Raw genomic sequence first — 23,859 nt, 5'->3', positions numbered from 1 at the left:
CATCTGGAATTAACTATAACAATCAGCCTAGCACACCTAGTGAGAGACTTTTTTCTTAATTAAAACATTAAGTGGGAAGACCCACTTTTAATATGGATCTTTTGAGGTAGGAATACACTAGTCCAGGTCTTTTGAGGTGATAAGATCCACCTTTAATCTAGGTCACACTTTCTGCTGGCAGCCTATAAAAAGGACATGGAAAAAGGAAGCTTTTATTCTTTGCCTGCTAGCTCTCGCTCTCTCTAGCAAGTCCATTCCTTCATTGGCATTAGAGTCTACTTCTTCGGGATTCTGTCATGTACTGAAGACCAGCTGAGACATTCAGCTTCATGGACTGAAAAAATACTGGATTCCTAGACCTTCTGCTGGTATACAGCCATTGTTGGGACTAGCTGGGCCAGCCTATAAGCCATTCTAATAAATCTGTGTGTGTGTGTGTGTGTGTGTGTGTGTGAGAGAGAGAGAGAGAGAGAGAGAGAGAGAGAGAGAGATCGATCATTCTATAAGTTCTATTCTTGTAGAGAACCCTGACAACAGATTTTGGTAACAGAAGTGGTTCTAGAGCAAAAGAAGTATAATGATGAATTTTTTGTTGTTGTTTTGGTTTTGGTTTTAGCTTTTTGAGACAGGGTTTCTCTTGTGTATCTCTGGCTGTCCTGGAACTCTATAAACCAAGCTGGTATCGAACTCAAGAGATCCGCCTGCCTCTGCCTCCTGAGTGCTGGGATTACAGCTGTGTGCCACCACCACCCGGCAAGAACAAATTTTTTAAAGATCTGGAACAGGCTTTCTAATTTGCCAATACCTATGGTTATTGTAGTCCCTCCAGTTACTGAAGCCTCTCCTACAAGATTGGAGAGCATTAAAAGCCCATAGTGTGAACCATTTTACAAACTTAAGGAGGCAAATGCATTTGCTTATTCACCAATTCTAAGAGGCAATGGATTTGGTGACTCTATATAAATCTTTTGAAGTTGGGCAGTGGTAGCAAATGCCTTTAGTCCCAACACTAAAGGAAGCAGAGGCAGGTGGATCTCTGTGAGTTCAAGGACAGCCTGGTCCATAGAGCAAGTTCCAGGACAGCCAGGGCTACACAGAGACAAAAAAACAAAAACTTTTGACAGTGTGTGGAAAAATAAGGGAAATGATGATGCTAGTTGGTTGTTCCTAGCATCTCTGGATAAATTGGTGAAGGACAGGAATATGCTCTGTGATAACAGTAATTCACTTCTAGCATGTGAGAATACAGTGAAGGACAACAATGTGATAAGACTGACCAGCTCCAGATGCACACAGTCTAAAAGTTTCTAGTGTGCCCTGGTAGGAAATCTTCTCCCCAGCAGCCATGCAGCTTAAGTTTAGAAAATCATACAAAAGCACTCATTATTAAACTGGCTGAATTACAAAGAAAATTAATTCCCAGCCTCTGAGGGTTAAAGTAAGGGTACTGATAGGTAAGGAATGGGATCCTGTAACTTGGGATGGAGATGTGTACAAGACCCTATTAAAGCTGAAAACTTTGAACGCTCATCATTCTCAAGGGTTTTATCTCACCTGAGGGAGTAGTCTCTCCATCTTCAACAGATGTACTCCCCCATCCCCTGAAATAATTGCCTCTCCTCCGTTATCTGAGGAAATTAACCCTTCATTGTCTGCTAAACCAGCAATGACTTTCTCTGAAGATGCCAGGCAAGACAGTACTAATGTCCCTCAGGGCCCACCAATAGTTGCCTCTAGACCTATAACCAGACTAAAAGCTAAGCAGGCTCCTGGATGGAAGACAGAAAATGTAGTCCATGAGGAAGCATACTATACTACTAAAGAGCTTAATGAGTTTGCTAATTCATTCAAATAGAAGTCTGGGGAATATATGTGGGAATGGATTTTAAGGTTGTGGGATAATGGTGGAAGAAACAAAACTAGACTGGGCTGAGTTTATTTGGATGGGTCCACTGGGTGGCAATTCTAGGTTTAATATGGAGAATGTGCAGTTAAAAAGGTGTCAAAATGCTAGGTGGTAGTGGTACAAGCCTTTGATCCCCAGCATCAGGGAGGAAGAGGCAGGTGGACCTCTGTGAGTTCAAGGCCAACCTGATCTATAGAGCTAGTTCCAGGACAGCTACAGCCACACAAAGAAACCCTGTCTCCAAAAACAAAAACAAGGGATTGGAGATTTGGCTCAGTGGTAGGGCGCTTGCCTAGCAAGCTCAAGGCCCTGGGTTCGGTCCTCAGCTCTGAAAAAAAAAAAAAAAAGACAAAATAACAAAAACACAAACAAACAAACAAAAGATATCAAAAGTTTGTTTAAATGGTTGGCTGAAGCATCTGTCAAAAGATGGCCTATTGAAAAGGAGCTGGCAATGCCTGATATCCCTTGGCTTAGTGTTGATGAAGGGATTTTAAGGCTCAAGGAAATTGCAATGCTAGGGTGGGTAAGCTGTCTAAAACCTAATCCCCACAAGGGGAAGGCCCAGAAGACATGGCCTTCACTAATCCTATTAGATGCAAAATGGTGATGAGGCACCAGTACATTTGTAGAGCTCTGCTGTTACCTCTTTCCTTGTACCAGACCTTAGGGTTGGAGATACTACTGCTCAACTGGATGAATTAAACGCAATGGGTTAAACTGAGCCTCAAAGTAGCAGGGGCCAGGTGGCAGCACTGAATTGCCAAAAGGGAGGTGAATATAGTTATCGTAATGGGCAGCAAAGACAAAATAATGTCCATAATGGCCTGACCTGGAATGGGCAGCAAAGGCAAATAGATTTTTATGGTTGCATAACTCATATGGACCTGTGGTACTGGCTAATCAGTCATGGTGTTTTCAGGAATAAAACAGAAAAGAAGTCTACCACGTTTGATTTACATAAGCAGAAAATTTCTCAAACAGAGAAAGACTACAACTGGATTGCAGCAAGAGAATCTTCACCTATGAACCAATTTCCAGATGTAAGCCAGTAAGCAGCATTCTTCCATGGCCTTTGCATCAGCTCCTGCCTTCAGGTTCCTGCCATTTGAGTTCCTGCCCTGACTTGCTTCAATGATGAACAGATATGGAAACAAACCCTTTCCTCCCCAAGTTGCTTTGGTCATAGTGTTTCATCATAGCAAGGATAACGCTAAGACAACCTGTCTCAAAAATAAAATTAAACAAATAAATAAATGACTATTCTCTTACCTTGTATGGAGGTTGAGGGTGCACAAGAATACCACCCTCAGTCCTCTGAAGTGACTGCTTGACTTGTTCCAATTTAATGGCCAAGTGAGCTTCAAAATACTTTCGCAGAGCCATGCAGGTATGTTTGCCAGTTTGGCGGCTAGCAAATATTTCATCATCACTCAAAAGTGCACCCTGGTCTTCCAAATTTAAAATCTCCAAAGTACTGATCTATTAGTGAACAGGTATGAGATTGAAAAAAAGATGGGGAAAGAACACACAGAAGAGAAAAGTAAAAAGATAACAAAAAACGATTTTGGTAAATGTTTATGTTCAACAGTACTGACAAGTATACCCATATATACAACATGCTAACAGTCATATGAAACAAAAAAATGACAGCTTCTAATCATATTAAAATATATACAGAAGGTGAAGTATATATATATATATATAGTGGTATATTCTTGTAGTCCAACACTTGAGAGGCTGAGACAGGAAAATACTAAGTTCCAGGCCAGCCAATCTACATAGCAAATCCAAGGCTAACTTGAACTACAGAGAAATTGTCTTAAAAATCAAAAGAGGGGTTGGAGTGATGGCTCAGAGGTTAAGAGCACTGGCTGATCTTCTAGAGGAGCCAGGTTCAATTCCCAGCACCACATGGCAGCTCACAACTGTCTGTAGCTCCAATTCCAGGGGATCCAACACACTCACACAGACATATATGCAGGCAAAATATGAATGCACGTAAAATAAAAATATTTTAAAAATCAACAAGAAGAGGAAAACAAAGGTACACCAGCCTAAAGTTGTTGCCATTTGAAAAGATCAAAATTAAACACTTGCAGTGTGTGGTAGCCAACAGTTGCAATCCAGCTCCCAGCACTTGGGAAGCAGAGCCAGAAAAATTGATACAAGTTCAATGTCAGCCTGTTCTACAAAGGGAGTTCTAAACAAGGCTACATAGTGAGACCTTTTCTCACAAAAGAAGGAAAAAAAAAAGATTAAAAAAAAATGGTTATCACAGCAATCCTCCTACACAATTACTATGTCAAAATAGATAGATGGATAGATAGATAGATAGATAGATAGATAGATAGATAGATATGCATGTCTACAATGGCATAGAGAACAGGGCTAGGTACAGCCTTCAGCAGTATAGTAAATATGCATGACACCCTGGGTTCAATCCTTAGCACCAAAAAACCAAACATAAGAAAGTAAGAAAAACTCATAAATAAAGGAGAAAAATATATATACAACCAAAGCCCAAAATGCCAATCAGAAATGTACCCAGCTGGGTGCAGTGATATGTATCTATGATCCCTGAACTGGGAAGTGGAGGTAGGAGAGGTAGTAAGTAGTTCAAGGTCATTCTTGGTTATATAGCAAGTTAGGGCCAGACTGGGCTACATGAAACCTTGACTCAAACAACCAAAAACAAATTTCTTCTCTTCTACATAATGTCTTTCAGGATAACCAAAACAAACAGGACCCCTACAGCTAACTGAAGAGCCAGTGGAAGAACCTCACCAAGTTTACTAGGCGACGCAGACCATCATAACGGTCAAAGAGCTCCAAGACAGCCCGGAATGAGAAGCAAATTGAGAAAAACATTGTAGCATGGCAGCATCCTGAAGCATGAGAACATTCCATTAACCATAGGGTATAGTTCACCACATCAGATAGAACATTGTGGGGATGCATGCAAACCTGCAAAAAAGTAAATAAATAAATTAAATAAATATAAAAATATATTTTAACATTTGGGGCAAATGTTTCTTTAAAAGGGATGAAAAGTTCACCAGTGTAGATAGAAAATTTTATAGAATACAGTGATCATTCTAAGTCAATTCTAGAACATAATCAATTTCAAACCTGAAAACTACCTAAATTTAATTAAGTATAACCTATACTTACCGAGAGCCATAAAATACATCATTTAATGCTTCTAAAATCCTCAGTGCATAAAGTACTAACATCTTGCTTAATAATTATAAAGAGGCTCAGAGAAGTTAAAGACTTTTTTTTTTTTGAGACAAAGTCTCACTTTATGGCCCTATCTGGCCTGGAACTCACTATAAAGACCAGGCTGGTCTCAAACTCACAGGGATCCACCTGCCTCTGTCTCCCAAGAACAAGGATTAAAAGCATGTGCCACCATGCCCAGCAAGGACATTCTTAAAAGTGGCAGAGCTTACTGTAACACTAAGTCTACAACTGTACTATCTGCTGCTCCACTGATTCATACATGTGTATGCCTCCTATGAATTAAACAATTAACTGTCAAACATTTCCTAGTTTTGCTTGGTACCTTTCTCTACATTTTAGCCATAATTAACTTTGTGCATATAAATAGTTTAATATTCACAAAAAGTAAAATTTTAATTATTACGGTTATCTTAGTAAATGAGCAAAGACAAAGTCAACGCTCAAGTAAATCACCAGGTTTACTTAACTTAAAAAGTCACGTACATACACAATATTAGAAAAATATTCCTAGTACAGAAATAAGCCCTCTCCTAGAAATACCCAGGGGAACCATCACTTTTCAAATGTAAAACCCACTCACTTTTTTTAAAAAATGATAACTAACATGAAAGACTTAGGGAAAAACAACAGACTCAAATTAAGAATGAGAACATCTGGGGCTGGAGAGATGGCACAGGGGTTAAGAGCACTGGCTGCTCTTCCAGAGGTCCTGAGTTCAATTTCTAGCACCTACATGGTGGCTCATGACCCTCTATAATAAGATCTGATGCCCTCTTCTGGTGTGCAGGTATACATGCAGAGCACTCATATATAAAATATAAATAAAAATTAAAAAAAAAAAAAAACGAATGAGAACATCTGAAATTAATTTATCTCCATCACAAATTATTTAACATATATAAAGCATTACCTGTTTTTACAATAAACTGACTTTAAAATATAATACAGCAAAAAATATATATATGAATAATACAGCTCTACTAAAACAAACAAACAGTGTTTGGCTACTAATCATAATGCCACAGAAATCAAAGAAAGTAAATAAAGCTTGTGGAACATCTGTCCTGCACTTTCTCAGCAGAGTTAAATTTTTCTAAACAATTTTACATTTTAGGATGCTTTATGAAGATAAACATTCACATCTGTCACGTCTTTCCTAAGAATTTCATCTTTCAATTGTTCATTTCTTCTTATCCAAACGCTGACCTGGGAATGTGCTATTTTAAAAAGATAGTCCCCACCAAATCCCATTCTCATCACATGAATGGACTAGACTTACTCTCTCCATAGCATCCTGGTTGTAGGACAGGTAATACAAGCACATGGATACACCAGTTGCGGCCATAGAAGGACGAGGAATTTCCAGTAATTTCTGAACTCCACCATGTGCAACAAATTCTGTAGCAAATTTGTTATGGAGCAGGAGAGATGCTAGGTGCTAAACAGTAAGAACACAGGTTACAGGAATAATCAAAACATCACGAATCTCTTAACATAATGTCAGCTTCTATAAAGAGTCATCTATGTAGAGAACCACCCTCTCACAAAAGAAAAGCTAGAGTAGAGGGAAAGGAAAAAGGGAAAAAGAAAGATGGGAGAAAGAAAAAAGAAGAAGAGCTGGGCCAGGCAGTGGTGGTGCACGCCTTTAATTCCAGCACTCCGTAGGCAGAGAAAGGCTGACTTCTTTCAGTTCGAGGCCACCCTGGTCTACAGAGCAAGCTCTAGGACAGCCAAAGCTACACGGAGAAGCACTGTCTCAAAAAACCAAAAGGAGAGACAGAGACAGAGAGAGGAACAGAAGGAAAAGAAAAACAAAGTCTTAAAATTCTACAACGTCCCTCCTTTCCTTCCTAATACAAAAGATGTTCATCTTTCAAGGACCTGTGGGTTAGGGAGGCAGAGTAGGAATAGAACCCCGGGACCTGCTAACTATGAGATAAACCAGTGAGCTACACCTTCAGCACACCTAATATTTGTTGCAGGTTAAAAACAAGACAGGGGTTGTCTGCAATATTCTTGTTACTGTCAACCCTTGTAGGGTATGAAATAAACCAATAAACCTGTTTTCTTTTTCTTTTAAAAATAAAACAAACAAAAAAACTCTACTTTCTCTTTTGCCAAGATGTGAGGAGATGAAAAGTCCCAGCTATATATTCCTGCTACCATGAAGCTGCCTTGCCTTCCCTACATGATGAACTATATTTTATCCCTTAAAACTGTAAGCCCTTCTTCCATTAAAAAAATTTAAAAATTAAAAACTAAAAGTCAAACAAACAAACAAAAGTAATCTATGTGCAGCAGGACATGCCTGTAATCTTAGCACCTTAGGCTAAGACTGGAGAACAACTTCAAGGCCAACCTAGGAAAATTAATGTGACTATGTCTCAAAACTGAAAAGAAGTAAAAGAGCCGGAGGTTGCCGATTCCTAGTAGAGTGCTTGCATAGCATCCTCAAGGCCCTAGGTTAATTCCTAGTACCCACAGACAGAAAAGATGATAACGATAAACCTGCTGTAAGCAATGGCACAATTTTACAATCTTTATTTATATGTTTCCTGAGCAGGCTTTTGCTAACCTTGTCAATTTAATTCTTCCTCCATAATCAGCTCAGTGTTTAATCCAAGTTCAGTCACTGACTTTATGAAGTCCAGAAAATTTTATTTTACATTTATTTTCAGTATAGCCCCAAACAATAAAAAAACTTTTTGAGACAAAGTTTCACTATGTGTCCCAAGATGGTCTCTACCTCTCAAGTGCTGGAATTACAGACTCCCAAAGAAGAAACTTAAGCAAAGAATCAAAAGTGGTATAAGAATGCATTTTTAAAAAAGTAAAACTTCAGCCAAGCAGTGTGGCAAACGCCTTTAATCCTAGCAGTCGGGAGGCAGAAGCAGACAGATCTCCCCACAGAGTAAGTTCTAGGACAGCTGGGGATACACAGAGAACCGCTGTCTCAAAAAACCGAAAAAATAAAAAATTTAGATACTTTATTGTATTTATTTATGTGAGTGGCTATGGTGTTACATGTGGAGGTCAGAGGACAACTTGCAAGAATTGGTTTTCTCCTTCTACCATGTCGTTTCCAGAAATCAAACCCCAGTCATCAGGTTTGGCAACAAGTGTCCTAACCCACTGAGCCATCTTACTGGCCCTAGATACGGTATCGACTAGCCTTGAAGACTGGACAACACCCAGTCAAATTTTTAATGTTTAAGTTTTGTTAATTTCATTTTAAGGACAGGGAGTCCAAGAAAAGTGGGATGTTCTTCATATTTCTGAACCCAAGCGCCTCAAAAACAGGGCCTCAGGAGAGCCACAGCTCCCCCTCCTGTATCCAGAACAAACAATACAAGTTTGCAACTACATACTTGAAGAGATAAAGTCAATGGCAGCATTAACAGGTATACACCCTCTTCAAAATTTCTCAAGACCTAGAGCTGGACTAAGTCTTACATGAAATTCAAATCCTTTCCTTCATTATCCTTGTTTGTCATAAAGGCCTCTACCATTCTTCCCTCAAGAAGCAGCTAAACTAGGTATCTATTCCCAGCAACTTGGGCCACATGAATCGTTTTCTCATAATGTCACTAACATACCACCATGACAATTCACCATCACAAAAGGTGGAGAAATAGAGTAAGCAGGCTTAACATTTACCAAGAAACCTAGTTTTATTTGAATCCTTCAAACATACAAACCCACTTTACCTCACCCTGTGAGCAGATTCTGTCTGTTTTCTTTCTTTTTTGATAGTCTGGGCCTGGAACTTGCTCTGTAGACCAGGCTGGCCTCAAACTCAGAAATTTGCCTGCCTCTGCCTCCTGAGTACTGGTATGGTGTAGCACCATACCTAGCCTCAATTTTCTTTTAAACCATTCTGTTTCTATTTGACTGTTCCTTTCTGTTCCCTTCTCTTACACAGCTTGAATCTTCCTTTTGAACAAAATGATATACCCAGATTTGTGCGCGTGTGTGTGTGTGCGTGTGCGTGTGCGTGTGCGTGTGCGTGTGTGTGTGTGTGTGTGTGTGTGTGTGTGTGTGAGAGAGAGAGAGAGAGAGAGAGAGAGAGAGAGAGAAGAATGATGAATATGTACACAAGATAGTATGTGGGTGCCCAAGGAGAATATCAGAAATCCTGGAGCTGGAGTTACAAGCAGTTTTGAGCTGCCAAATATGGGTTCTGGAAACCAAACTAGGTATTTTAACAGCTGAGCCATCTCTTCAGCTCCAATTTTGTTTCTAAGGATCTTTTTTTTTTTAATTTTTTTCCTTGTTCATACAAATTTCATTATATTTTGTCCCTTTCATAACTTTTTAAAGGAACAGATGAATGATAATAGCAATTGCAATTCCAAGGAGAGTGAGCAAACACCCAAAGCCACTATCCAATTGCACCTTGTTCAAAATCAATGTTGTAACTGAATGCAGTATTTCTGGGCCACTGGACACAGCTCCAACCTCCAGTACCATTTCACTGTTCAAGACCTAACTAGAGTACACTCTTTAAACAAACAGATACAGACAGAAACAGACACACCCCACAACCACAGATTACTCCAATTCTGTCTGATCTCAACCAAACTTAAAATGTCTAGGGACTGAAAGACAAACTTACCCATTCTGAATTCCACTTCAACATACTTTATAACTGTACTACTGTTTGATGCAGTAGACACTGGTGACATGAGATTAACTTAATCAAAATTAACTAAAATTTAAAGCCAGGCCTGTAGTAATTCACAAATGTAATCTCAACACCAAAGAGGCTGAGGCAAGAGGACTGCTGTAAACTTGAGGCCAACCTGGTCTAATATGAGTTCCATGCTAACCTGTGCCCCAGACTGAGACCCTGTCTCAAAAGTAAATAAATGAAACTTCAGTTCTTCAGAGACACTATATTTTAAAGTACTGAAAAATCACATATGGTTGGCCAGTACTGCTGTACTAACCGCATTTAACATGAGTTTCATAAACATCAAGTACTAACAAAATGCTCAGTGACCTAATATTTTTAAGAACTTTACCTTTCCAGGCGGCGATGGCACACACCTTTAATCCCAGCACTCGGGAGGCAGAGCCAGGCAGATCTCTGTGAGTTCGAGGCCAGTATGGTCTACAGAGCTAGATCCAGGACAGGCCCCAAAACTACATGGAGAAACCCTGTCTCAAAAAAAAAAAAAAAAAAAAAAAAACTTTACCTTGAGTGCCTCAAAAGTAAGCAGGACATCATTAGTCTGTTTCAGATCAATATAAAACATCATCAATTCTCGTGATCCAAGTTGCATGAATATGGGAAGTAACTGAAATGAGAACCAAAAAAGAAAGTCTTAAATTGTGGCTTTTTCACATTCCCTGTATTTTATGAAGGAAAATTACTAAAGAAATGAAACCACAAAGAATAAAAAGAAAGTTAAAAGAAAATTTTTTAAAAAATTGAAACCCCCCCCCCCCCAAGAATATGTTCATATGTTATGGTGGTTTGAATAGGAATGGCGCCCACAGACTCATGTGTTTGAATACTTGGTTCATAGGAAGTGGATTAGGAGGTGTGGCTTTGATCGAGGAAGTGTGTCACTAGGGGGTGGGCTGTGAGGTCTCAGAAGCTCAAACCAGTTCACTTCATGCCACCTGTCAATCCAGATGCAGAACTCTGAGCTCCTTCTCCAGGACCATGTCTGCCTACATGCTACCATGTTTCTTGTCATGATGATAATGGACTAAACCTCTCAAACTATAAACCAGCCCCAGTTAAATGTTTTCCTTTATAAGAGTCGCCATGGTCATGGTGACTCTTCACAGCATTAGAAACCCTAAGACCTATGTTCATATACCTTATGTTTATATGGATACATTTTGAGCAAACCAACCTTTATCAGGAGTGACCTGCAATAAAACCTTATTTATTTGAAAAAAAGACCTTTCTGGAATGAAGTTAAGAGTATGTCAGTGGCTAAGATATAAACATAATAGACCCAAAATGTGAACACTACCTTATCCCAAAAACTTACCTCCTGATACTCTCCTAGAGGGGTCAGATACTGGAGAATAAGTCGCTGTTCAATAGCAGGAGTCATAGGATAGAGGGTATAATTGGTGCCAATCACCCAGGGGGACATTTCTGACCAGCTGCTATTAGACAGCTCAACAAACACACGATCTGGGTCAGAAGGTGAGAATCCCAACTTCTGCTTGGCCTTCCTAAAGTTCTCTCTGTCACCATGCTTTGTAGACTTGTTCTTCTTGAATCCTGAGGCTTCCTCAGGCTTAGTGGCTGAGTTCACTCTACTACTGGTCTTGTGACTTGAATCCAGACGAAAGGAGATGTCCATATCTCTAGAAGCTTCTTGTTCTCCATCCACAACATCTACTGCCATGTCCCCATAGTCCATATCCACAGCTTCCTCATCCAGAGGCAAAAGTGGCTCCGATGAAAGCTTCCGTGGACTAGGACGCTTATTTTCCTGACGCAAAGCCACTTCCTGAAGTTGTAGCTCTCTCAGTCTGCGAAGCACTATTGCCACCTAGCAACAAATATTTGAGTAAATGAGTTGTTTATTCTGAATTTAATTTACATGATTTTTACTAAATAATTCTTTTCTTTTGGTTTGTTTTATGAGACAGAGTCTCACTCTTCCTTTACCTCTCAAATGCTAAGATTTGTAGGCACATGCCACGACAAACAGCTCATTATATATTACTTCCCTACTAAAGAGAACTCAATACTCACACAGTTAGCCCAATGCCTGGGAATAGTAAAGATGTGATAAATTAGTTGATTTGATTCCTGTATTTTGATGAAATAAGCTAAGGCTAAAAGTGTATTTTAAGTGGGGCGTGGTAGCTCACACCTTTAATCCCAGCACTCAGGAGGCAGGTGGATCTCTGTGAGTTCGAGGTTCAAGGCCAGCCTGATCTACAGAGCAAGTTCCAGGATAGTCAGAGCTGTTACACAGAGAAACCCTGTCTCAAAAAAAAAAAAAAAAAAAAAAAAAGTCTATTTTAAAATATGTATGTGTGTTTTTTCCTAGAAAACCAAAACCAGAAGATTTGACATAAAACACACCATTTACAAGTGGTCAGTTTGGGCCAAGGTAGACTGGGCTATGCATCACACCTAAAAAAAGCAAAAACTAGATTTTTAATTGGCTTTAAAAATCAAAACTAAAGCCGGGCGGTGGTGGCGCACGCCTTTAATCCCAGCACTCGGGAGGCAGAGCCAGGTGGATCTTTGTGAGTTCGAGGCCAGCCTGAGCTACCGAGTGAGTTCCAGGAAAGGCGCAAAGCTACATAGAGAGACCCTGTCTCGAAAAACTGAAAAAAAAAAAAAAAATCAAAACTAAAGATTTCAAAAACTTACTGACTATACATTGTATGTCACTAGCAACTACATAATCTAATTTCCAGGTTTGCCTTTTAAATCTTTTAGTACTGACTTTTGGGGCCAATATTAGGAACTGGTTCTACATTTACTTGAGTGCAATGGTGCATGCCTTAACTTCAGCACTTGGGAAACTGAAGCAGAAGGACTGTTCCAAGTCTGAAGCCAGCCAGAGCTACATAGTGAGTTCAAGACCAACCTAGGCATACAAAAAAAAAAAAAAAAAAAAGAAAACACACAAACCAAAAAATAAATTAAAAAAAAAAATAGCAAAGACACAAAGAATGATACTACATTAAAGAAAGGGTTTGTGGGGCTGGAGAGATGGCTCGGAGGATAAGAGCACTGATTGCTCTTCCAGAGGTCCTGAGTTCAATTTCCAGCAACCACATGGTGGCTCACAACCATCTGTAATGAGATCTGGTGCCCTCTTCTGGCCTGCAGTCATACATGCTGTATACATAATAAATAAATCTTTAAAAAAAAAAAAAAAAAAAAAGAAAGGGTTTGTATCTGGATTAATATGAATTGCATTTCTTTTAAAATTTAGAATAGTGGATAAATGGAAGGGAGATGAGTAAACTAATGAGTCTAATAAAATGTTAATAACTCACTCAACTGGTACAGATTCAAATATTCACTAAAATTCTTTCACCTTTGCTACATATTTCAAAATCTTCAAAACACAGAGGTTAAGGAGAGAAATGAGAACAGGACATAGGTTTATATGTTATGATCCTGACAAGATTAAAAAAAGTTTTAATGTAAAAAAAGAAAAGTAAAATCAAAACTCTTCACTACGGAAATAAATCTTAAAGTGCTGATATATATAACTATGTTCTAGTACAAGTTTTTGATATTCAGATTCAGGTAGTAAGTGTGCAACAATTCATGCTAAGATGGTCCTTACCAGCTGTGAATTTTCATCTCTGTAGTTGGCAGCAATATCTTGATTTTCCATAGCACCTCCTAACAGTCCAGTAGAATATGTCCTCAGTGGCTGATCAGCCTCTCGGGCCCATTTGAAAAGATTTTCAACAATTCCTTCCTATAGGAAAGAACAAGAAATAGTGCAATTCAGAAAAGGCCATTTTTATAACTAAAATTATAAGCCAACATTTCTATCTCATGACAAAAAAAGTTAATGTCTATTTCAGTGATGGACCATAGATGGTTCAGTCGTTAAGGAGAGCTTGCTGCACAAGCCTTAGGACTGAAGTTCAGATCCCAGCACCCACATAACAAGCCAGGATCCCACATATACTCATAACAACTCCAAAGGAGTGAAGAAAACGAGGACTGCTGGGCCACCCTGGCTTCCAGCCCAGTAGAGAAAATAGTCCAAGGAAGACTGCCTCAAAGAATAGGTGGACAGTGATTTGGCAGGCCACCTGATACCCTCTTCTGGCCTCGAAGTGCATGTACAGGCCTATACCTACACATGTGCACATGTGTGCACGCACACACACACATTTAAAAACTGTATTCCAGTGTTGTTCATAAGAGTAACTAAGTTTAATCTCCATTACCACAAAGGAAGAAAAGGAGCAAAAACTTAAATGAAATCATAATATACTTTTTAAAACCTGATCTTAAGATTCTGAAAAATACTATTTCACCCATATAGCAGGTAGCTATCCAAATAACATAAATAACATACTTTTGTTGCATTTGGAGATAGGATCTTTTTTTTTTTTTTTTGAGACAGGATTTCTCCATGTAGTTTTTGCTGCCTGTCCTGGATCTCGCGCTGTAGACCAGGTTAGCATCGAACTCACAGAGATCCACCTGGTTCTGCCTCCCAAGTACTGGGATTAAAGGCTTGTGTCATCACCACCCGGCGGAGTTAGGAACTTATGTAGACCAGGGTGGCCTTGAACTCCAAATTAGCAAAAGATGACTTTGAGCTCTTGATCCTCAAACTTCAACCATTCCCAGGCTGAGATAACAGCTGTATACCACCTGATTCAAATAACTAGTTTTTGAATTTGTCTTCTGTCTATCTAGAGTACACATTACTACCTGAATAAGAAAAAATTAACAATTACTATAGTAACAAACACAAATCCAACAATTCAATCCACTCGATTCAAAAACACAATGACTTTTCTTCTACTAGGTACCTTTTCTTGAAAGACAACTGCAGTTTCTAGACCTGGCATGATGTCCAGTAGCAATCTGCAAGCTGCAGTATTTAAAGGGGGCTCTCTACTTGTCATCACATACGCATTCACCAGCTGGAAAGAAAAGGGAGGAAAGGAAAACAAAGGGAGGCATGGGGGGGGTAGACATGATCAATATACAATACATATACATATGGAGAGAGAAATGTTAAAAGGAGTCTAATCAACTCGTATAAATATGGGTTAATACTTGCAATTTTTAAAAAAGATATAAAGGAGTACTATTTGTTCTGGAATTAATCCAATCAAAATTAATTATTAAACCTATTTTTTAAACTTCCTTTATTATTAAAATAAGTTAACAACGTCCTTAATTTGATTGCATTGAATTGAATATATCCCCCATGGATTTTTTTGGGGGGAGGAGGTGTATTTTGAAATAGGTTCTTACGTAGCTGAATCTGCACTACATCTCCTCCCTCAGCCTGCCAAGTGCTAGGATTGCTTACATACATAAACTATCACACTGGTTCCCATCATTTTCTACCTCCAAACAAAAAATAATTTCATCACAACCAGAACTTTGTCAAAAAAGCAGCTTGATTACTTTTTCAATAACCAAATTAAAAAAAAAAAATCTAACCACTCTATTCTCAACTTTAACAAAGTTTTAAGGTGACAGAAAACTATTAAATAAATAATCAAATGTATGATTATCTTCTGATAATTTCTGGAGGAAAGAAAAAGCAAACCTACTGCATTCATGAAATCATCATTCTTGAAGAGTATTCTCAGCAAGTGGCCCAGCATACACTCTGGATCAGCTCGACCTACCAAAAGAAGAGGGAGGCACAAAGGAATAGGTAATCCTGTCAAACAAATCAGACCTATAGAATAACATCTGGGTTCTTATAAATATAACTAATAAACTGTCAGCAAAAATAAACAGAAACAAAGACAAGATTCTTTGAGTAAATTTAATAAGAAACATTTTTAGGACTAGACATGGTGGCACACATCTTTAATCCCAGTACTTGGGAGGCAGAGGCAGGAATAGCTCTATGAGGCCAACTTTACACACCCATCTAGAGTTACATAGTGAGATCTTGCCTCAAAAAAAAAAGTAGCAACAATAATTTTAAAGAAAGAATCATTCTCTAGGGGCTGGGTAGATAGATTAGTCACTAAAGCACTTACCACACAAACATAAGGACCTGAGTTTGATCCCTGAAACCCATGTAAAAAGCTAGGCATGGCGGTGCACACTTGAAATCCCACTACACCAGCCATCCTAGCCAAACTGGGAGCCCTTAAGTCCCAGCAAGAGACTCTAAGAACCAGATGGATAGCTCCTAAGGGACAATATCTTAAGGTGACCTCTGGCCTCCTCATGCACACAAACCAACAAAAAAGTGCACTCACATACTAACATGTATATGAAAATACATGCTGTGGAATAATCCTTCTGTACCCTGTGAATATGTATTACTCTCACTGGTTAATAAAGAAGGTGACTGGCCTATAGCAAGGCAGGATAGAGTTAGGCAGGACAATCAAACTGAGGATGCTGGAATGAAGAAAGGCAGAGTGACAGAGCTGTCGACAGATGCAGTCCAACACAGCTTCTTGGTAACCGCCTTTTCTCCGACGAGCTGTTTGCTGACAATGAGCAGAGGCGTGACAGGTTTCTTTGGCTCAATGCTAGCGGCAATAAAGGGTGGCTCTTTTTAAAGGCCCTGCTGCCAAACACTAAATGGTGTTTATAAGCAGCTGGCGACACACTGCTGGGTAACAGCCAGCGTAGACCCAGAAACTTCCCTGAGGTGGGGCAGTAAACATGGCTCCCAGATCTGGTGGTAAACATACCTCTGCCATGAGATTAGGCTCTCAGGGAACCAAGGGAGAGCACCCAGAAGAACTATAAGACACAAAATGTATACTTTACTTGCTTAAACATATAACAAAAGAATCATCTTTGGCTGACTTGTGTAAAATACACAGCCTATACTTGTATTAATAAAGATATGTAGCAGAGTGGTGGTGGTGCATAAGCCTTTAATCCCAGCAATCGGGAGGCAGAGCCTGGCAGATCTCTGGCCTGGTCTACAGAGTGAGATCCAGGACAGGCTCCAAAACTACACAGAGAAACCTTGTCTCAAAAAAAAACAGAAAAAAAGAAATACAGATATGTATGTAACCTTTAAAAGTTTATGTATTTTCAGAGCAAAGGGACCAGACACAAGTAAAAACAGATGGTCCAAATGATCCAGCATCCAGAACAGCTTCAAGGATGCTGACTGGGATGATCCAGCCTCACAGAATACTGCAGCCAAGACTTAACCATTATCCTAAATTTTCTCACAGTCAAAAGATTACCAGCATCCCCAAACAGGAAGTAGTCTAAAGAACTATGCCCACATTCCCAAAAAAATGGGTTATGGATGTTTATTATCACTAAAGGGGGGTTGGTTACAAATTGTTATTGGTCATAGTCAAGAAAAAAGCTAAACAGAGTTAAATTCAAAGATCTCTTTCTAAAGGAAAAAAGGGGGATAGGATATAGAAATGAAAGGATAAAAGGGTAGATTATTGAATCTACTTTTAAATCAAAACAGCAACTACTAGTCTTAAATATTTTACATTGGTATGGATTTTTGTATATTAATATAAATTTAAAGGTAATATTGTTATACTTTATATTTCTACTCTTTTGGGTTATTATTCTTATACAACTCATTTAAAAATGTAATGTATAATTAAAAAATTCAGCTTAATAGTTAGCTATATTAGTCAAACTTATAATCAATCATGTTAGATATGTTTTCAAAGTCATAAACGGATACATTTAGATAGATAAATGGTCTTCAAACACTTCAAAGACCTACAGAATATGGCATTTAATATATTTATCTAAGGCTTTTCATGACAGTGAGACACGTCTGCTCCTAGCAGCACCAATCTACTTCAGAGAAGATGATGGGCATAGAAAAAACTCCATATGGAGTTTGTTTTCTTTATGGCAAAAGCTAGCCTTGTGGGCAAAGAAACTGCCCTTGCCTCAACTGCTGACAGTTACTGTTCAAACTGGACCAGCAGGATGCAAGAAAGGCAACTGCCGAATTTTGCCAAGACAAGGTAGGACAATCCTTCAGAATTCCTGCTTCACCGGAAAGTGTGTCAGATACACTAGGCCTGTGGACCAAAGATGGATGCCCAAACACTACAGCAGAACTTTGAGTGACTGTTCTGGCAGTGAGATATCCCTATCATTGGGCAACATTTCACCCTTCTGGGATCTTTGATAGAGCTGAAGACTAGACAGTTAGTTATAGTTTTACTTAGTTATGAAGGTAAATTAGATAACAAAACTTGGGACTCACAAAGATAAGATAGATGACAGCATGTTTTCCTTAATTTTGCCAAATATAAATAAACTAGATATTGTAACTAATTCTTACTTAATAACTGTTTGTTATATAAAGTTTTACTATGTTAAGGTTAAAACCTCCCTTTTAATTAGACAAAAAGGGAGAAATGCTGTGGAATAATCCTTCTGTACCCTGTGACTATGTATAACTCTCATTGGTCAATAAAGAAGCTGACTGGCCTATAGCAAGGCAGAATAGTTAGGCAGGACAATCAAACTGAGGATATTGGGATGTAGAAAGGCAGAGTGAGAGAATTGCCAACAGATGCAGAGAGAACAAGACAGGCATGCCGTACTGAGAAAAGGTACCAAGCCACATGGCAAAGCATAGATAAGAAATATGGATTAATTTAAGTGGAAAAGTTAGCTAGTAACAAGCCCGAGCTATAGGCTGAGCATTTGTAATTAACAATGAGTCTCCTTGTCAGTTATTTGGGAAGCAGCTGTGGCACAGGGAAACTTCTGCCTACACATACACACACAGACATATAATCCTCCCACCACCCCCAGACACACAGAAGGAAAGAAATTGCTGGGCAGTGGTGGCTCAAACCTTTAATCCCAGCAACTTGAGAGGCAGTGGTAAGCATACCTCTTATGAGTTATGCCACCACACCTGACTTATCACAAATATTACAATTTTACTAGAATTCTTTGTCTCACTTTGAGAAATAGCAAAAAAAAAAAAAAAAAAAAAAATTGAGAGGGTCTCAATATGTAATCCTGGCTCCTGGCTAGCCTGGAACTCACTTCATTTGAAGTCAGGCTGGCCACAAACTCACAGAAATCCACAGCCTCTGCTTCCCAAGTGCTGGGATTAAAGATGTGTGCCACCATGCTCAGCAAAAATATAAGAACATATTTACCACAGAGAGCCAGGCAGTGGTGACGTATGCCTTGAATCCCAGTGCTCGGGAGGCAGAGACAGGCAGACCACTTGAGATTGAGGCCAGCCTGGTCTACAGAACAAGTTCCAGGACAGCCAGGGCTACACAGAAAATCCTATCTCTAAAAACCAAAGGGGTAAAAAAATTAACACAGAGGACACTTGCTGTGGGATGTTCTGTATGTCAAATATGTTGCTCTGATTGGTTAGTAAATAAAACACTGATTGGCCAGTAGCCAGGCAGGAAGGATAGGCGGGACAAGCAGAGAAGAGAATTCTGGGAAGTGGAAGGCTGAGTCAGAGAGACACTGCCAGCTGCCTAGCAGCATGTGAAGATGCCAGTAAGCCACAAGTCCCATGGCAAGGTATAGATTTATAGAAATGGATTAATTTAAGATATAAGAAGTTAGCAAGAAGCCTGCCATGGCCATACAGTTTGTAAGCAATATAAGTCTCTATGTTTACTTGGTTGGGTCTGAGCGGCTGTGGGACTGGCGGGTGGCAGAGATTTGTCCTGACTGTGGACAAGGCAGGAAAACTTTAGCTACAGACACTATCAATTGTAAAGTACTATTAACAATTTTCCTTTTAATTGTTTTTTACTATTTTCTGTGTGTTGGAGGGATGTGATGTATATGTGTGTATATGAACATGCCACAGTACATCACAGCACATATACAAAACTCAAGACAACACTCTTGAATGGTTCTCCCCTTTACGTTTACATGACTTCTAAGGATCAAATAAAACTCAGCCTGTCAGGCTTGCAGCAGGCACTTTTACCCACCAAGCCATCTGCAAAGCCCAACAATTTTCTTTTATAAGAAAAAAGAATGTGTTGCCGGGCGGTGGTGGCGCATGCCTTTAATCCCAGCACTCGGGAGGCAAGAGGCAGGCGGATCTCTGTGAGTTCGAGGCCAGCCTGGGCTACAGAGTGAGTTCCAGGAAAAGGCACCAAAACTACACAGAGAAACCCCTGTCTCGAAAAAACAAAAGAAAAAAGAATACACGGGCACAGTAGACCACGCCTGTATCTCAGCTACTCATAAGGCTATGGTGGAAAATCAAGAGTTCTAGGCCTGTCTGAGCAATATAGCAAGACCCTCTTTCAAAAGAAATAGAAAATAAAAAAGTCTCAGACATAAGAGTATACATCTTACCAGGATGTCGATCATCAAATGGGTCTGGATCTCCTTTACGATATTCTTCAGTTTCTTTTTCAATTAATTCTGACATCCTAGCACAAGAAGAAAAGAGTCAACTCTGAACAAGCACACAAAAAATGCCAGGCATTGTAGTACACACCCAAAATCCCAACACTCAGGAGGTTGAGGCAGGAGGCCTGCTTTTAAATTCAAGGGCAACCTGGGCTACACAGTGAGCATCATCAGGCCAGTCAGGGCCATACATTGAGACCATGTTAGAAAAAAAGCAAAAATAAAATTCAAAAAAATGTACTATCGAGCCGGGCAGTGGTGGCGCATGCCTTTAATCCCAGCACTCGGGAGGCAGAGCCAGGTGGATCTCTGTGAGTTCGAGGCCAGCCTGGGCTACCAAGTGAGTTCCAGGAAAGGCGCAAAGCTACACAGAGAAACCCTGTCTCGAAAAACCAAAAAAAAAAATGTACTATCGACAACAATTAATCAATAGTCAAGGTGTAAAACGTAGAAAAACATGATTTTCCTGAATAACAAAATCTAAATAATCACCTCATAGCATAATTTCCACTCTCAATCTTATTCTTCTCTAAACTTTCTTGCATCACAAAACACTACTATCACCTCAGAAACTTAAAGTCAACAAATCTTCATTAAAATCTTCATTTTCAAATAGGCATGGTAGCACATGCCTGTTCTCACAGCAATCAGAAGGCTAAATTTCAAGGTTGAAGCCACTCTGAGCTACACAACAAGTTCAAAGCATCTGGGCTTTAAAAAAAAAAAAAAAAAGAAATTCATTCTCCTCATCCACCTCAGCAATTCCTGTAACTCTACCTACCAGACATCTCCTGATACCAATCATCTCTAAATTTGACCACTGCTATCCTTAAACAGACCACTACCATTTAACTATCTGAACTACTTCTAGTACCCATTTTGCAGCTCCTGCATTCTACTTCTCTGTTTTACTTAACACATTTCTGTCTCCAGCTTCCAGAGACTAACTATATTCCTTGAATTAAGTCCAAGTACTACACAGCCTGAAATTATCTAGCTTCTACCAGTTTTGTGAATGCTTCTTCTATTCTCTTTTATTAAACTTCAAACACATGACCCTCTGCTATTCAAAGAACCCAAGTACATTCCTACTTCAGGGCCATTTCGTTTTCTCTTTGTTAGCCTATGTTCCTTCCACCATCTAGGCCTCCACTAGGGCCCCAAGTAACCATTCTGCTTTTACTTACTAGAGATATGTTTTGCCTGTTCTAGAATTTTACATAAATAGAATCATATAAACTTATCATGCCAGGATCCTTCTGGAAAAACATCCATGCTGTGATATCAAATTCCTTTTTATTCATGAACTCCTTTTTTTGATTCTTGTGTGTATGGGTGTACATGTGTACATACATGTGGAGGCCAAAAGACAATCCTAAGTATTATTCCTCAGGAATTCAGTCCACATGGCTTTTCTTTGAGGCAGGGTCTCTCACTGGACTGGAACTCACCAAACAGGATAGGTAGGCAGATCAGCAAGCCTCAGAGATCCTCCTTTATCATCCTTCCCAGCACTGAGATTACTAGTATACATCACCAAGCCTGACTTTTTTTGTTTGCTTGTTTTAAATACTTGGTTCTGGGAATCATACTCAACACTTGAAAGACAAGTACTTTAGTAATTAAGCTATCTCCCTCAGCAACACCCCCTTCCCCCATTTTATTCTTTTGTGGCAAAATCTGATGTAGTGCAGGGTAGGCTCTAACTCCTTATGAAGGTGAGAATGACCTCACACTCATGATACTAATCTCTGCTTGCCAAACAATGGCATTAAAAGTGTGTGTCACTATGCCTAGTTCTATTCCTACACACTTGATGAAAACAAGAAAATTACTTGAGTACCCTAAACAAGTCTGATATTTTGGTCTTTTTTAGAGAGATTTTATATATAGATTTTAAGCTTAGTTTAATCCTTTAATCTATTATAATAATAACTCTCTAACTGTATGCCATCTACCTCCCAAGTCAAACTTGCCTACATGATTTAGCTATACAAGCCTAAATTCCTCACTTTTTATTACATTTTTCTTTTTGTATATGTATGCATGCACGTATGTGCAAGCACATCACGAAAGCATATGTGGAGGTCAAAGAACAACCGCCAAGAGTTAGTTCTGTCCTTCCACCATGTGGGTCTCTTGGATGTCCTGAAACTCTATATAGACCAGGCTAACCTCAATTCATAGAGCCCCACCTGCCTAAGGCATATGTCACCAAGTCCAGCTAAATTTCCCACTTTTCAAAAAGTATGTACCTATGTGGGGGTATGTGCACATGAGGCCAGAAAAAGCAGCTTAATCCCCAGGAGCTGAAGTTATTGGTGGTTGTGAGCCACACAATATGGGTATTGGGAACCAAATTTGGGTCCTCTTAAAGAGCAATATGTACTTGTAACCACTGAGCCATTTCTCCAGCCCCATAAATTTCCCTTTCTTCTAGTTTTAAACTTTTTAAAATATTTTATTTTTATGCGAATGAGTGACTATCTGCATGTATGTATTATGTGTACCACATGTGTGCCTGGTTGCCCATGGAAGCCAGAAGAGGATTCAGATCCCTTTAACTAGAATTACAGAGAGTTGTGAACAGCCATATAGGCGCTGGGAACTGAACCCAGGTCTAGCCAGTACTTTTAACCACTACGCCATCTCTCCAGTCCTGAATTTTCCTTTTCCTATTTTTTATTTTTATTTTATTTTACTTTTTTTGCTTTGGGTCTGGCTACATAGCCCTGGCTGTCCTGGAACTCACTACATAGGCCAGGCTGTCCTCAAACTCAAAGATCCTCCTGCCTCGGCTTCCTAAGTGCTGGGATAAAAGGCACACGCCACCACATCCAGCAACTTTTCCTTTCTTAAATATTATCTAAAGATTTGCAGCCCAAATCTCAAAAATATTCTTTTATCATTCTCCATCTCATCTTCTGACACAGTGTCCATCTCTCACTGAACTCAGAACTTGCCAACTGGCTATACTTGCTGGCCAATGAGCTCCAGAAATTCACTTGTCTCCATCCGCCTGCATTAGGGTTATAAACACAAACTTGTACCTTGTTGGTTTTGTGTGTTTGTTTGTTTGCATAGATGCTAAAGAGCCTGGTTTACAGAGTGAGTTCCAAGGCAAACAGGGCTACACAGAGAAACCTTGTCTTGGAAAAAAAAGAAATAAGAAAGAAAAATTAAAAAGCAAAAAGAACCGGGCGGTGGTGGCGCACGCCTTTAGTCCCAGCATTCATGAGGCAGGTGGATCTTTGAGTTCAAGGCCTGGTCTACAGAGCAAGTTCCAGGACAGACAGGTTCCAACGCTACACAAAGAAACTCTTTCTGGGGCGCACGTGCGGGGGGGGAGGGGGGGGTATGATGATATGGGGAGGAATAAGCAAAAATTTTAAAAAAATCTGATTCTGTCAAAATATTCTTTTATTTCCTTCCAAAACTATTGTTAGTGTGTGTGTGTGTGTGTGTGTGTGTGTGTGTGTGTGTGTGTGTATGTATGTGTATGTGAGCACATGCATAGGGTACCACAGAGATGAGGAGTCAGGTCCCTCAGAGCTAGAGTTACAGGCAGTTATGAGAAGCCCAACATGGGTGTTGGGAAACAAATGTTCTTAACTGCTCAGCCATCTTGCTATCACCAATACACCCATTTTTTAAAAAAATATTGTTTTGTATATAT

General features: G+C 39.4%; 1 protein-coding gene across 11 annotated transcripts in view; it reads right to left on the bottom strand.

Moving 5' to 3' along the window:
• The window catches only part of Dcaf1 (DDB1 and CUL4 associated factor 1), a 91,661-nt gene that overhangs the window by 54,295 nt on the left and 13,507 nt on the right, over window positions 1-23,859 (bottom strand). For all 11 annotated transcript variants that reach the window (XR_009380327.1, XR_009380328.1, XM_059268553.1 and 8 more), the window contains exons 3-11: window positions 20,127-20,203; window positions 15,410-15,483; window positions 14,654-14,767; window positions 13,441-13,578; window positions 11,161-11,673; window positions 10,351-10,452; window positions 6,432-6,590; window positions 4,694-4,873; window positions 3,179-3,388 (exon numbers count right to left, since the gene is read on the bottom strand). Coding sequence is in view for 9 of the 11 variants with exons in the window: in XM_059268553.1 (XP_059124536.1) it covers window positions 3,179-3,388; window positions 4,694-4,873; window positions 6,432-6,590; window positions 10,351-10,452; window positions 11,161-11,673; window positions 13,441-13,578; window positions 14,654-14,767; window positions 15,410-15,483; window positions 20,127-20,203 (1,567 nt within the window). In the remaining 2 variants the exon portion in view is untranslated. The remainder of the gene's footprint in view (window positions 1-3,178; window positions 3,389-4,693; window positions 4,874-6,431; window positions 6,591-10,350; window positions 10,453-11,160; window positions 11,674-13,440; window positions 13,579-14,653; window positions 14,768-15,409; window positions 15,484-20,126; window positions 20,204-23,859) is intronic.

Source organism: Peromyscus eremicus, chromosome 7, assembly GCF_949786415.1.
Source record: "Peromyscus eremicus chromosome 7, PerEre_H2_v1, whole genome shotgun sequence".
Lineage (NCBI taxonomy): Eukaryota > Metazoa > Chordata > Mammalia > Rodentia > Cricetidae > Peromyscus > Peromyscus eremicus.
This window is presented reverse-complemented; position numbering and strand designations above follow the sequence as displayed.